The sequence below is a fragment of the Corvus cornix genome, chromosome 1A (assembly GCF_000738735.6).
Source record: "Corvus cornix cornix isolate S_Up_H32 chromosome 1A, ASM73873v5, whole genome shotgun sequence".
Taxonomy (NCBI): domain Eukaryota; kingdom Metazoa; phylum Chordata; class Aves; order Passeriformes; family Corvidae; genus Corvus; species Corvus cornix.
The window spans coordinates 19,550,729-19,565,480 of record NC_047057.1 but is presented as its reverse complement, the minus strand read 5'-3'; the positions used below and the strand labels follow the sequence as shown (position 1 = coordinate 19,565,480).

Genomic DNA, 14,752 nt, shown 5'->3' with positions numbered 1-14,752 from the left:
TGTTTGTTTCCACATGGTCATGCTCCGATTCCCCCACGCTGGAAGAAAATCCGCCTCCTTTCTGGCTTCTTCCAGGAGAAGTCCGAAACCCGTCCTTGAAGATGACCTTATAGCACTGAAAACAAGCAGTTCGTTGTTGTAGCATGGAGCTGGTGACACAGAGTCTCCTTTTACTATCAGTATAAATGCATTTTTTTCCTTGTGCTGTAATACCCTTATTAGTGCAAGGAAAGCCAGCGAAACAGCACTTCCTAACTCCCTGGGCTTTCCTTCCATGCTTCAGACTCTCATTTTCTGCAGGTTCACAAGCTAAAAGAAAGTAATATTTTTTTCCTGGGTTGCAGAAGGGGTAAAATAACCTGGGGCTTGCATGGAGCTGGTGAGTGTGGATGAGGCATCCCTGCTTTCTGCTGGTCTTCTGTGTCCACCTCGTATAGAGGTTGCTGCAGGAAGTCATCCCCTCTGAAGTTCAGGCAGCTGCAGCAGGTGTTTACACTTGGGGCCAAATTAGATTTGGCCATTTGCAGGATTAGGTAGCGTAAAAGTGTAAGTGACTTTAGGAGTGTCTGGAGTGGCCTGTGGCCCTGTGCTACTGCAGACTGATTCAGCTGGGTGTTGGTCCATAGGGCATCATTGGGATTAGTGCTCAATGAGACTGTAAAAAAAAAAAATCTTAATTTTTGTTCATTAGTAGATCAAACAAAATCACAAAGCAGGTCAAAGAGGAGATTCTGTGGGTTCAGATTCCTGACAAGTCAGCTGCTTGCTATTAAAGGTGTCACTCAGCTGCTTTTCTTGCAGATCAACTACATCTTTGTAACACTTGAGAAAGTGAGGCCTGATTAAAATGAGTGCTTCATTGCTACTGAGAGAATGGAAAAAAGATGGTGGGATGAATGTAGAGGCCCAAACTGAAAAGGAGGTGTGGTCCAGGAAGGCATGAATGCAAGTCTGCTTCTGCAGTTTCTCTTCTCTCTGTGTGCTCCTGCCTGCATTAGTGGGGCTGGAATGTGAGTGTGCAACCCTCTTATTAAGGATGATAATATGAACACTTGTCTTCATAATAAAAAATAGGATTTGAAGAGACCTTTCTGGCATAAGCTAACCTTGTCTCAAAGTGGTTTATAATCAGTAATTGCTGGTAGTTAGTGCTGTCGAATGAGGTCTCTTCACAGCAGCTGTTTTTATTGACTTTTTTTTAAAAAACTGCTTGACACCGTAAAATCTTGAAAGTATTTCACTTAAAAGAAATTTTATTTTGATTCCTAAGACCAGCCAAAAAACCTATCCTTGGACTATGGCAGATCCATGGTATAAAAGATTTTCAAAATCAAAATACTGCCAGGTCTGACTGGAATGAACCGGGGAATTCATTAGAGTCTCTGCTTCGAAGAGTGCATATAAATCTGCTAAGTGCTACCCTTCTGTTTTGTTTACCTGCTGATGTTGCAGAGACAGCACATTACTGGAAGTTCTGGAGTGCAATAGCAAAATTTGTACGTATGCATTTCCTGAGTCTCATTACCTGTTGTTAATGTTCCTTTGAGTAACTCCTAGTTGAAAAATTAATGCTCACATGGCTCCCTCTTGCTCTGAGTTTGGATATGGATCAGAATATTAAATAATTTGGAGTTCAGGTGTGCATGGATGTAAGGTTTTGATTCAGACTACTAATAGTCTTATTAATTTAGCTTGAAGATAATAACATAATTATAAATAAGAATTCTGAATTTGCTAGCTGTTTGCCTCTCTTAAACTTTTGATACAATCCTGCCAATTTTGCACCAAGTTTGTGAGAGTCCTTGTCATGGGCATGCTGGGATGCCGGTGGATACAGAACCTACTGTAAAAGGTAGTTGTGTTCCTCAGCTGTTAATTCAATTACAATGCTGGGAGAAACCTTTTCTAAGGTGGGACAAGAAAACATCACTGGGTTGGTGGTATGCAGCAATACTGTTTTACTGTAATTGCCAGGGATACTAGAGCTGAATGAGATACCCTGTTTAATCCCCTGCCTACCCCTTTGAAGCCTGTGAGACATGAGAAAGATTTGGTGATCTTTGGTATATGATTGGTGGTACAGGTTCCCAAAACTCATCTTTTTAACTTGTGTGAAGGTTGAAAGCGATGACTTTGTAAGCAAAAGTCAGGAAAAGTCCTTAAAATTCCCTTTGGATCATCTTGCTCATGCAACGTTTCCTCATCATTTCAAACACATCACTTTGCCCTTGAGCTTCCAGCTAACTAGGCTGCGGGATGTCACAGTGTCCACATGGGTTAATGGGCTATCTCAGGCAGTGAGTTATCTGAGCTCTTTTTGCTGCTGATATCTCAGATCTTCTGAAAGATTAGAGTCTCCAGAGTGATGGAAACATCTTCTTGCTTGTACCCTTTTCCCAGGGGAACCATGCAGTGCATACTCTCCTCTCCCAGACACTGCTGGCCTCTGCTGATGATGTAGGAACAAGATAGAGATTTACTTCTCTTTGGACCAAAGTACAACTCATTCTTGACAGATGAAACCATGGTATAGGTATATTGGGTTCGCATAGTAAGGTGTGGTAGCGGGGGCTACAAAGGTGCCTTCTGTGAGAAGCTGCCAGAAGCTTCCCCCATGTCCAACAGAGCCAATGCCATCCGGCTCCAAGACAGACCTGGACCGGTCAGGGCCAAGCCCCTCAACAATGATGGTAGTGCCCTGGGATAACAGATTTAAGGGGAAAAAGCTACTGTGCAACAGAAGCCAGGAGAGAGGAGTGAAAAAATGTGAGACAAACAACTCTGCAGACACACTTCACTCTGTCAGTGAAGGAAGATGGGGAGGGAGGAGGTGCTCCAGGCACCAGAGCTGAGATTCCCCTGCAGCCCACGGTGCAGGGCATGGTGAGGGAGCTGTGCCCCTGCAGCCCATGGAGGTCCACGGGGGAGCAGAGATCCACCTGCAGCCCCTGGAGGACCCAACACCAAAGGAGAATGTGACCCTGTGGGAAGCTCACCCTGGAGCAGGCTCCTGGCAGGACCTGTGGCCTGTGGAGAGAGCTGCCACACCCCAGAGCAGGTTTGCTGGCAGGATCTGTGACCCTGTGGGGGACCCACACTGGAGCAGTCTGTTCCTGAAGGACTGCACCTTGAGGAAGGGATCCACTCTGGAAAAGTTCATGAAGAACAGCAGCCCATCCAGGGAAGGAATCACTTTGGAGAAGACCATGAAGGACTGTTTCACGTGGGACAGAACATGTGCTGGAGGAGGGGAAGAGCGTGACAAGGAGGGAGTGGCAGAGACAACGTGGTGAACTGACTGCAGTTCCCATTCCCCATCTCTCTGTGCTGCTTACAGTGAGAAAGTAGAGAACTTGGGAGTAAAGTTGAGCCCAGGAAAAAGGGAGGGTGTGGGGAAAAGATTTTTTTAAAGTTTGGTTTCAGTTCTCATTATCCTACTCTGATTTTGACTGGCAACAAATTAAAATAATTTCCTTAAGTTGCAGCTGTTTTACCTGTGACAGTAATTGATGAGTGATCTCTCCCTGTCCTTATCTCAACCCCCAATCCTTTAATCATATTTTTCTCATCCTGTTAAGCTGAGGAAGGGAATGACAGAGTGGTTAGGTGGGCACCACAGCTTATTCTTGGTATAAGAAACCCTGGTTTTCAGTAACCTGAATTTGTGTTTCTGTGTGTCTTCCGTTTGTTTTCCCAGGGACTGCAGGAAAACACCAACAGAAGGCACAGGGACTGAGGGTGTAACATTCATTATTTCCTTGGCAAATCCACAATTTTCAACCACTCCTTGTAAAAGAAGATCCATATCAGTATGACCATTACACATATTAAAAAAAAGAAATCTTATATTATTGAAAATTACTCAAAAAAATAAAAGGAAAACATTTGAAAATTTGCCTCATGAAAACAAGCAAAACTTTTGACTTCCACATCAGGAATAGAAACAGTATTAAAGTATTTGTCCATTTTTTGCCACTTTACAGGCAGTTTGACCTGATGTAATTGTTTGTCCCATGTGAAGATGGTCTATATAGCTTAGCAAATTGTGTTTTGAGGAGAAGTGAAAGAGAAGGAAAATTACTCCTTTTGAGCAGTACGGGCTCTCACAACATCTAATGAAGTGGATATTGGTTTCTCATTCTCCACAGCATGACCTCCCACAGTTTTGTGACCCACAGGTCCCAGCTACTGACAGCAAACTGTCACAACTACAGGGATGGACACCATCACAGTGATCACTATTCTCACTGGTTCTACCAGTTTTGGATGTGTGGCATAGTATAACAAAAAAGTGGCTCCCCTCTGTCCAAATTCTTTCTAGCATGTTGCTGTGCTTTTGGAAAATGGGTTTGAATCCTGCAGAGTGTTGTTTCAGGTGATTCATTCTCTGAACCAGTGAGCTCCAAAGCTCATTTGTTTTAGGAAATAGTAGTAAAAGTTGTAACTGGGGAAGAGTTTACATTTACCTACAGTTCTGGCAGAAGTACAAACTTTGAAATCCAGACTGAAACTCTGCTCATCCCCTGCTTCTCATGCATTTTCTAATTTCTGTTCTGACTTCCTTTGAGCCTAAAACTGAAAGAGGAATTCTTTTCAACATCTGGCACACTTAATAAAAGCTAAAGAGTTACTAAAAATGAGAGAGAAGAGAATTTTCATTCATCTTTCCCCAACTAACTATGCCACTGGAGAACATTCTTTGGATTTTACCTTCTTTATGTCACATTTTTTCAGTCTTTTTTACCTTTTTTTTTTTCCAATTTAAGTGTCTTTTGCATCTTTTGGAGTTCCTCTGATTAGGGGAAAGTTTGCTGGGAGAACCACAGTTTTCTGCATCTCTTACTATTAAAGTGTATCAGCATCTGCCTTGCTTGGAAGAAGTGCTTGTCTCTAGACCAGAATTTTGAGTAAAAAAATTTTGTCTGGATGAGAGGACGTAGCAGGGTTTAATTAAATATATATATGGTTAATGAAGAAATACTCTGCAAAAACACCACAGAAGCTAAACTGGTGAGATTATTCCTTCACTGAAGATTTTCTCATCCACTGTTTTTTGGGAATAACACTTGTTTTAGTTCTCAGTTATTCCAGTTTCAGGCAAAATTTGGTATTCTCTCACTTCAGCTGAAGCAAATGTAAGAAATGAATTAGCATAAAGCTAAAGATATATCAAAGGCTGAAGTGACTGGGGATGGGTGAAAAGTTGAAAGCTCTTGTGTACAAGCACCGCAGATGATTTTACAGTGACGGGGGAGAACACCTGCTGAGCGTGGTGCTGGTGCTGATTCTCAGGGTTGTTTATAATAACGTGAAGTCAATTTGAAGCTCACTTTTTGCTTGTAGATTATAGATGCTCCTTTTTCCTGCATGCTTTTTGAAAAATTGGGTGTTATTTAAGGTTATTGGTCTTGCATGAGTAGAAAGATATAAAGTTATGGGTACTAACTTTAAAATTGACCTCTGTGGGGCAGAGCTCTGGTAGTTGTGGGATTCCAAGACGGTGTCATTTTATGGCAGTTCCCCTGTATGAAGCGTTCTCCTGGGTGCCCTGTGTTTCCTGCACATAACTTCTAGAGTTTCATATTTCTTGTAGGAAGCAGTAGGGGGGACAAGAGACAGGATGGAGACAAGACTTTGAGAGAGAAAAAACAATGATGTGGTCAAATGCTCTGTTGGTCTTCTTTTATCCTGAGTCTGCTAAGAGCTTAAAACTAAGTGCACACTGAGGGTGGAGGGTATATGACAGCTCTCAGGACCAGGGCATGACTTAGAGTAAGCCACCCCAGCCTGTGTGTAAATGCAGTGTGTGATTAAGCCATTGGAAATACATTTCCTGTGCAGAACATCATGGATTCCATGCTCCAGCCTATGCTTCTTACACCTTTTCTCTTGTGTTTCTGTGACTTGTTCATTGAAAGTGGAAGTTTTTCACAACAGGAAACTGCTTTTTGATACATTCCCCGAGCATCTAATTCAGTACAGCATCTGTGTTTTAATAGCAGCACTGTCATTCTTATCACACCAGCTGGTCATAGAAGGATTCTTCCAGCTGCTTCTTCCCAATTAAGTTAAGATCAGGTGAAAATGGCCTGTGGTTGTAGTTCATCTCATTTCATTGTATTTGTTTTTTTTCTCTTCTTAAACCTGCTATTTGAGAAGTGAATGAGAGTTTAATTCTGAATCTCTTCACAGTGTATTTAATTTTTTGTTTACTATTTGCTTTGAAGGGCGGATGGACAGTGAAACTAATAGATACAGAGAATGATGAACTGTTACCTTGCATAGAGATCTGAGCTGATCTGATGGGGATTGGCATGAGACAGGAGTGGCAGAGAGTAAATAACAAAAACAAATTAATAAAAAAAGATAAGGCACAATTAATGGAGAATGCATGTAGTTCTGAATAATTTAAGTCAAAATTTTTATAAGTAAAAAAGGCAGAAAATAATAGGGAGGAAGCTTTACCCATTTTTATGCAGAGAATTAATTACTCCTCTTGGAGTCTGGTTTAGAGATGCAAAATGTACTTTTTCATAAGTCTTGGCTCTGGCATGAACCAGCAAGACTCTTCATTCTTCTGGGACAAAGGCAGGAGTATTGCAAATGCAGCCTTTGTGCCCTGGGTGCCACCAATGGACAAAATGGGATTTTTGAATCCACTGAAATACATGAATGTGGAGGTGAACTGAGTACAGTAATTAAGGTAAAATGATTACTTTCCATTCACTTAAGGTATATTTTGTAAGTAGAGCTATTTATGGGGGTTTCTTTGACTGAGAGCAGAGATTATAATAATCTAAAAATTACCTTGTGAGTAAAGCAGGAACAAATGAATCCCAGTTCTGCATTTGATCCCTGTGCAATAGATAATAGAATGATAAAACTGGTATGAAACAACACTGCAGTAGTGTGTCAAGCCATTGTTTTATTTCATTGCAGATAACTGTAAGGGATAATATTTGAAACTAGATGACAAACATTATCACATATCATTTAGCAATGGAAAAGTAAGGTGGGACCAAAGCTTGTTTGGAAAATTTAAGTCATTTGGAACAGTAAGAAAAGAAGAGAGGAATTTAGAAGAATTCTGGGTTCCTTAGAGCAGGTCAACTGTTGTAAAGAGACCCAACACTTGATTACATTGCAGAGCATGTACTAAAGTCTGTGTGTCTGGAGAATAGGTTATAATTCTTAGCCTTTTCTTGGTCACTGTCATAGGAACTCAACCTATCATTGGACAGAAAGTCCAGCTTGTGCTGCCGTGATGTACTCTCTTGTCTTTGGCATCATTTTATAGCTAGATACTCAGTTTGGTACATGATAGGAGCTTCAGCAAAACAAGATTGAAGTTAGCCTTTTATTTATTCTTCTTTACTATCCTGAGTTTCATTTAGTAGGTTTTTGGGGATTTAGAAGTTCAGTTCACTCTGATTTTAGAACAGTTGTTCTCACCCTTGCACATGTATTTTCTCCACAGAGGAGCAAAACACACTCAAATACTGGAGGACAGGCGTTGTCCTTCTGCATTGGCAGGGCTGAGGTGGTTTGGGAAGCTCACAGATAGATGGCTTGTGCTCACAACAAAAGTCCTTCCTTCCCCGTTCAAACTTTTGTATCCAGGTTGTTAACATTTAGTTTTAGTTACCCAGTATAAATGATGATTCAGCCATTCTCTTTCACATCCCACCAGAGTCTATTGCTCTTGCCAAACACAGGAGCAAGGTTCCTTTATTGTTATTTTTTTTTAAGGTTTTTTTTTCAGTTTCTGGTTTTGGCATTTCATGCTCTTTTATTCCTCCTATGAAACTTTTGCCTGTTAGATTGCTTTGTTAAATGTTTCGCCTGTCTTTTCTGTGCTTTTATTGTTTCCTTTCTCTTTAGACTTCCAGATATTTTCAGATTTAACTTGAGATTGCCTGTAAAATTACAGGTTCTTTCCTCATCAGATTAAAGAATCCTATGGCTGACTTTGAACATGAAAATATGGTGAATTATATTTGACCTTCCTCTAAACAGTATTCATCTTTTCCCCCTAACATCAGTGTGTCCAAGCATGCCACCTTTTGTTTTCTGCTCTCAGAACTAAACACTTTAAGAAAACATTGACAAAGGGTTCTGGCCTTAGGAAGCCAGCTGAGACTCCTCATTTAACTCTTCAGATTAAAATTAGACCCCTGCTTACAAGCTTCAGAAGGTCTTTGTCTAATTCCAAACAGCCAGGTGATCTTCTTGGGAAGTAACAATTCTGAAAGGGATAAGGAAAAAACAGGTAATGGAATCATAATCCCCAAAAAAATGTTAAGTGATATTCTTAAGACAGATTTGAAACTATTAAATTGCAGTGCTCTAGTGAATGGAAGTGTTGCACCTTAATGTATGCCAGCAGTCAAAGGCAATGTTGCATATTAAGGGGTCTACCATCTTCTGACTTCACATTGATGAAGGATTAGTGTAATGTCTTCTCAAAAAACATCAGCAGCCAGATCCAGACTTGCTTGTACTCAATGGAAAGTTTTTTTCCTTTCTGGGGAAAGCTCCACAATACCAAATGTTTCAAACACTTTTATGTAAATTCCCCCCCACCTCTTAAGGATGAGCTACCTGAAGCACTGGGATTCTCCAAATTATTTTTTAAATTTCAGCAGTAAATAATTGACAGAATATGATGCTGTCTGGACAAGTGCTACCATATTTTGTCACTCCATGTTGTTTCAAATTGGTTGTTGTTCTCATCGTGCTTTAGCACAGGACTGATTACCTAATTGGTTTTATAATAATCATTTAGACATATGACCTTGTTAAATCCTTCCCCAACAGATTAAATTGCTAGGCAGTTAACAGGATTTGAGGCTTTCCATAACCTTCATGCTGTCTACACCTGCACAAGGATAAGTGTATTTAAGTCACGAAAGAGAAAAATTTCCACATTTCTCAGTTTTGTGTAAATTGTATTTTTTTATAAGTTTCATGTTATTATCTTCTTTTCCTTTTTAGGTATTACATAGAAATGGCTTTATGGATCTGGACACTGACCATTTTGAGCTGTTTTTGTGTCACTTTATCCAGAAACGAGGAACTGAAATTTTTTCAGAGTGCTACAGAGCTAAATCATCTAACGGTGGATAATGACACTGGGATAATCTATTTGGGAGTGGTAAATGCGCTTTATCAGCTTACAGAAAACCTGGAAGTAATAAGATCTGTAGAAACAGGTCCAAGGAAGGACCATAAAAAATGCACACCTCCCATTGATGAAAATCAATGTAAAGAGGCCGTACTGACAGACAATTATAACAAATTACTGTTGCTGAACAAGGCGGATAATACAACTGTGGTATGTGGAAGCCTTTTTAAAGGAATCTGTGCCATCAGAGATCTACAGAACATTAGCGATGAGAAATATTACGTAGACAGTAGTGGAGAAAAGTCCTTTGTAGCAAGCAACGATGAGAATGTATCAACTGTGGGACTGATCACTTCCTTGAATAATGACCGAGTGCTGTTTGTTGGGAAAGGGAATGGACCAAATGACAATGGGATCATAATCAGCACTCGGCAGCTTTACGCAAGGGATGGGAAAGACATTTTTGAAATGTATACAGACTCAGCAGCTGTTAAGTCAGCTTATCACTTATCAAGCACACAACAATTTGTGGCAGTTTTTGAGGATAAAAATTATGTTTATTTTATTTTTGATCAACAAGAGAAACAGCCTGTCAACAACCGCACACTGATTGCACGTCTGTGCAAAGATGATGCCCATTATTATTCCTACTTTGAAATGGACTTGGGCTGCAAAGATGATGATGGTGCCTATGACCACTGTCATTCTGCTTATGTCACTACACCTGGAAAAGAACTGGCTGAGAGCATGGCTCAGCAGGGACAACCTGCAGATACTCCCTCAGATGACAAAGTTCTTCTTGCACTCTTCAGCAAAGTAAACAAAGATGACGGCTCTCTTAAATCCGCCATGTGTGTGTTTTCCTTGCGGCACATCAATGAAAAGATGGAAAAAAACCGGAATGATTGCTACACTAAAAAGAATACCAGCTCATTTTACAAACTTTTTTCAGCAGAAAACCCGTGTGCATTACATGGACTGGTAATATGAATAATATAAATATTAGTTTTAGAATCCATGTTAGAGTTTGTGGAAAATATACAACTACATGTTTTAAGGTGGCTTTGAGCTAAACTATATTAAGACGACTGAAAACTCAGCAGATAGATTCACTATAGAAATGGAATGTGGTTGGGGGGGTTGTGGAACAGGTCAAGTAAGAAATGACAAAATTTTGAGTCTTTTAAAAATGATTTGATGTTTTCTCAAAGATAACTGTTGCTTTCCTAAATGCATTTCTTTTAAAGGGTTCCTTCTGGTATGGGAGTTACTGAGTCAAATGCAGGGATTTTTTACACCCATGATCAGTTTCTGAGTGATCACACTAGACAGCTGTAGTTTCAGTCAATGTATTTACAATGCTCTTAAATGGTATTAAGAATCTTTTAGATGGTATCTGTAATTCAGCATTTTTTCTCACTTGTATTTGTATATTCAGACAACTGAAATACCAGATTTCTTGTATTCAGGTAGTGCTTATATTTTGCTGTGGCTCAAAATGCTCGCATAGCATGATAGCTATCTTTTTATGACATGTGATTACCTTGGCTATAAGGTTTTTGGAGGGTACTGTTACACCCGTTCAGGTACTGCTCTTCAATCTACGGTTGTCTCTGAGAGGCAATTTTCAGCATCTCTGTTGGCTTTACGATTGTTTTGCCCACATCACTCTATTCCCAAGCCCCACTTGTGCATGCCACTCATTATTGCAGCCAACCCTAAACTGGACTGAGAAATTGAATCATCTTTAAAATAACTCAGCCAGCATTTAGAAGGATGTCTTACTTTACCCAGCCCGAGCAAGGTACACACTTGCATAAGCATCTGTTTGAGCACAACCTGAGAGGTGGTGTGCTATAGTCCAGGGAGAGGAGTGAACAGCTAAGGAGATGGGGCATGGGAATAACTTTTTTTGGTATTGACCCATAATCCTTCATCTTGTGAGACTGAAGCCTTCTCCAACACAGTAAGTTACTAGCGCTGATGAACCAAAATAACACATTTTGCTTCGAACCGCCAGTGTTACTTGCCGCAGTACCCTGCATATGGGGTGAGCATCACACACAGAAATCCTGAATGTGGCGAGTGGCCGTGGCTTCTGACAAAAAGAAGGTGTGGATTTCAGATCAGAAAGACAGTTTTGTTACCAAATATAGCTGGAAAGGCAAGGTGTGAATGAACTTCCTTCTGGTGGCTCTTGCTGCAGCTCAGAATTAAAGTGTAGTGAAGACGGAACGTGTTGAAGTTCATGAGACAGTTGTCAGGGAGTTGCTTTTTATGGATTGTAGCAAAGAAACAAAACAGCAATAAAAAAACAGTCTTCAAGGCAAAGCTGGTTAAACCGGTCTCTATGACACGTTCATTTTAGTTACACCAACTGGTTAATCGTTAAACTGCTTGTGTCTCCTGGAAAGTGAAAGCGTGGAAGCAGTTCTCAATTAGCAGGCTGCTGTCTGATTACTGCCTGTTGGCTGGGGGCAAATGCCCAGACAATCCATTTCTCTCTTTCTACTCTTCAGTGTCTGAGGGGTATTATATTGTCTGGTAATAGGGCTGCACTTCATTCTTAGCTAGGAATTAGTGATCTGAATGTTTAACGTCACTCTGTATTGCTATTCCTTATTAGAATGCCAGCAAAAATTTCCCCTGTGGCTCCGAACACTTGCCATACCTTTTGGGAAGTAGGAATGGTGTTATAGAGAAGCCGGTACTGCAAAAAGAAGGGATGAATCTCACAGCTGTCACTGTGGCTGTGGAAAATGGGCACACCGTGGCTTTTCTGGGAACATCGGATGGTAAAATTCTTAAGGTAAAAAACTGGACTAAAAGACTGGAAGGTATTTAAAAGGTTACGAACTGTAGTGATAGCATACTGCTACTCTAAAAGTAAATGGGATTTATAAGATCTCATACTAGGAGCAAATTCTCTTGGAGCTTGGTATTTTTCATCTCAAAGAAAAAATATATTATTTTTGATGTACCTCAGCTATCTGATACACAGACTGAATTAGCATTGCCTGAATGACGCTTTTCCCAAAGGATTACATACCTACTGAGAGCTTTATATAAATAGCCTTAGGTAATCTAAGAACTGCTTTAGCCTTATCTCTATTCAAGCTCATACTGGTTTAAGAGCAACTTTTCATTTTCTAGTCATTCTGACCATTCAGTGAATAAAGGTGGCAATACAAAGCCCAAGCTGAAGCTCTGATAAATTCTGCTCAAGGCTTGACATGTTTGTGGTGTTAAAATATCAAGACTGCAACACCAAACACCTTCTTTTGCTTGAAGGAGAGTGATGGCTATGTCCAACCTCAAACCTAGTACTGCCAAGTCTCACCAAAGCACATGGGAAGTCATGTGGATGTTGTGTTTAGAGGCATGATTTAGTGGTGAAAATGGTGATGCTAGTTAAGTGGTTGGACTTGATGATCTTGGGGGTATTTTCCAACCTTAGTGATTCTATGATTCTATGTCCCTAAGTGACACATGCCTATATCTCTTAAATATCTCCAGGGATGGTGATTAACCAGTTGCCTGATCAGCCTGTTCCAGTACTTGACAAACCTTCCTGTGAAGAAATATTTCCCAATATCTAATCTGAACCTTCCCTGGCACAATTCGAGGCCTTTTCCTCTCTCCCTCTTGCTTACTAATTGTGAGAAGAGACCAGCCCCCACCTCACTACAACCTCCTTTCAGGTAGTTGTAGAGAGCATTAAGGTCTCCCCTGGGCCTCTTTTTCTCCAGATTGAACACCCTCAGCTGCTCCTCACCAGACTTGTGCTCCAGACCCTTCACCAGCTCCATTGCCCTTCTCTGAATACTCTCTAGCACCTCAATGTCTTTCTTGAAGAGTTTCCTTAGTCCTCCTTTTGTTCTTAATATATTTTTAGAAACATCTTTATTTTCTTTTACAGCAGTAGCCAGATAAAATTATATTTGTGGGGGGAAAAGCAAGATTAACCACCTTTTGTTTTCTTCCACAAAATAGGTGTTCCTGTCATCCACTGCAACTGAGTACAGCTCTCTTACTATTGAACTAAACAAACCCATAAAGAAGGACCTGGTCCTTGACCAAACCCAAGAAAATCTGTATGTGATGACCACAGACAAGGTAACATGTCCTGCTTGAATTAAGGGCCCAGCCCTCTTTTGCTTTCCCTGCAAATTTCTCTGAGATTTATACATTTCTCAGTTGTTCCTGGAAATTGCCCTGTTTGGTGGGACTCCTCCTAATCTGTGTGTATGAAAACCTTTCTCAAGTCTAAGCTGATGGACTTGTTTGTTGTGACTTGGAGATGCTTAGCGATTGGGAATGGGCAGTGAGTTCCCCTCTGGAGCTGTCACACAGGGTCTGTGAGAGGGATGAAGTGGAAATGTTTGGCACCAGCATGCCTCAGGATCAGGCAGCCCTAGTGCTCAGTGTGGGGTGTGTGGGGTACTGGTGGGTGCTGTAGCTGCCATCAGTTCTTTTCAAGGGCACTTCGGGACTCAGAATGCTGGTGGCTGACATACTTGCACTGACACATCTGTAAAGCCACCAGTCGTTTTTCTGGGTCTTACTGGCAAAAACTAAGCAGCACTGGAGAGAATTACATATTTGAGAAACATTTTCATTCAAGATTCTGCTAGAACTGATTGCAGCAGGAAAAGTCCAACTTCACTAGGAAAGGCACAAGCAGTCTCTTCTAGGTTCCCCTTCTTTTTGCTGTGAGGTGAAAGCACAATGGGGGTCTGTAAAAAAAGAGAGGAAAAAAAGCAAGTAGGAAACGAGAGGGATGCCAGATTTCTCCTCCATCCCCGGGGTAACCCTCTTCTGACACTTTTCTTTGTGGAGGCTGGAGCTGCCAGCCTCAAACGCTTGGTTCACCAGCTCTCCAGGACAAGGTGGGTGACAGGCTGTGACCATCTGCAACCCTGCCAGTGACATGGAATGCAACATGGGAAATGCTCCACACAAGTAACACAGGGAGAATGAGTGGGCTGTGAAAGGAGAGTATTTGGAAAAACAGTGCAAGAAGAATGTCTACTGACTGTTTTATAAAAGGATTAATATAAATTCCTGCCACAGGAATGTTATAGTCTAGCTGAAGGTTTTTAGGCTAGAAACAACATTGGAAAAAATGCCAGAAAAAAAACTGATAAAGCATTTAATAATATGACCATGAGAGAGAGACGTTACTTTTTTTTTTTTTTTTTGAATAGTTGATAATTCTCATTTGGCTTCCGTTCAGATTTGGAACACAACTCCAAGCTTCAACATTGTCCACAAAACTCTGGGTGGCCTGGCACCCCATTTGACAAGTTGGCACATCATGTAAAAGCCCTGAGGTCCCCACCAGGCTACTGTGTGTCCTGCTGAGCAGTGTAAGGGATAGCAGCAACCTTGAAGGAAGACAAGCTTTCTGGTGACAGTCAGCTTGAAAAGGTAGAATTTAGAAAGATGACAGACAACTTTTTTTCAGAGAAAACCTGCAAAAAAAAAATCATTCAATCACTACAAAGCATTTAAATTTAGAATGCAGCAAATTTCTGCTGAAGAAAGGATTTTACTTAAATCTCTTCCAAGCAGCTCTCGTAGACACTGCAGTTTCTGAATTATGTGAATAATAGTTTTCTTTTACAA

The 14,752-nt window shown here is 40.8% G+C and overlaps 1 protein-coding gene across 5 annotated transcripts in view; it reads left to right on the top strand.

The window, feature by feature from the left end:
- PLXNB2 (plexin B2) overlaps positions 1-14,752 on the top strand; it is a 254,458-nt gene that overhangs the window by 165,075 nt on the left and 74,631 nt on the right. For all 5 annotated transcript variants that reach the window (XM_039570587.1, XM_039570583.1, XM_039570585.1 and 2 more), the window contains 3 exons: positions 8,995-10,105; positions 11,751-11,933; positions 13,118-13,240. In XM_039570587.1, the coding sequence (XP_039426521.1) occupies positions 8,995-10,105; positions 11,751-11,933; positions 13,118-13,240 (1,417 nt within the window). The remainder of the gene's footprint in view (positions 1-8,994; positions 10,106-11,750; positions 11,934-13,117; positions 13,241-14,752) is intronic.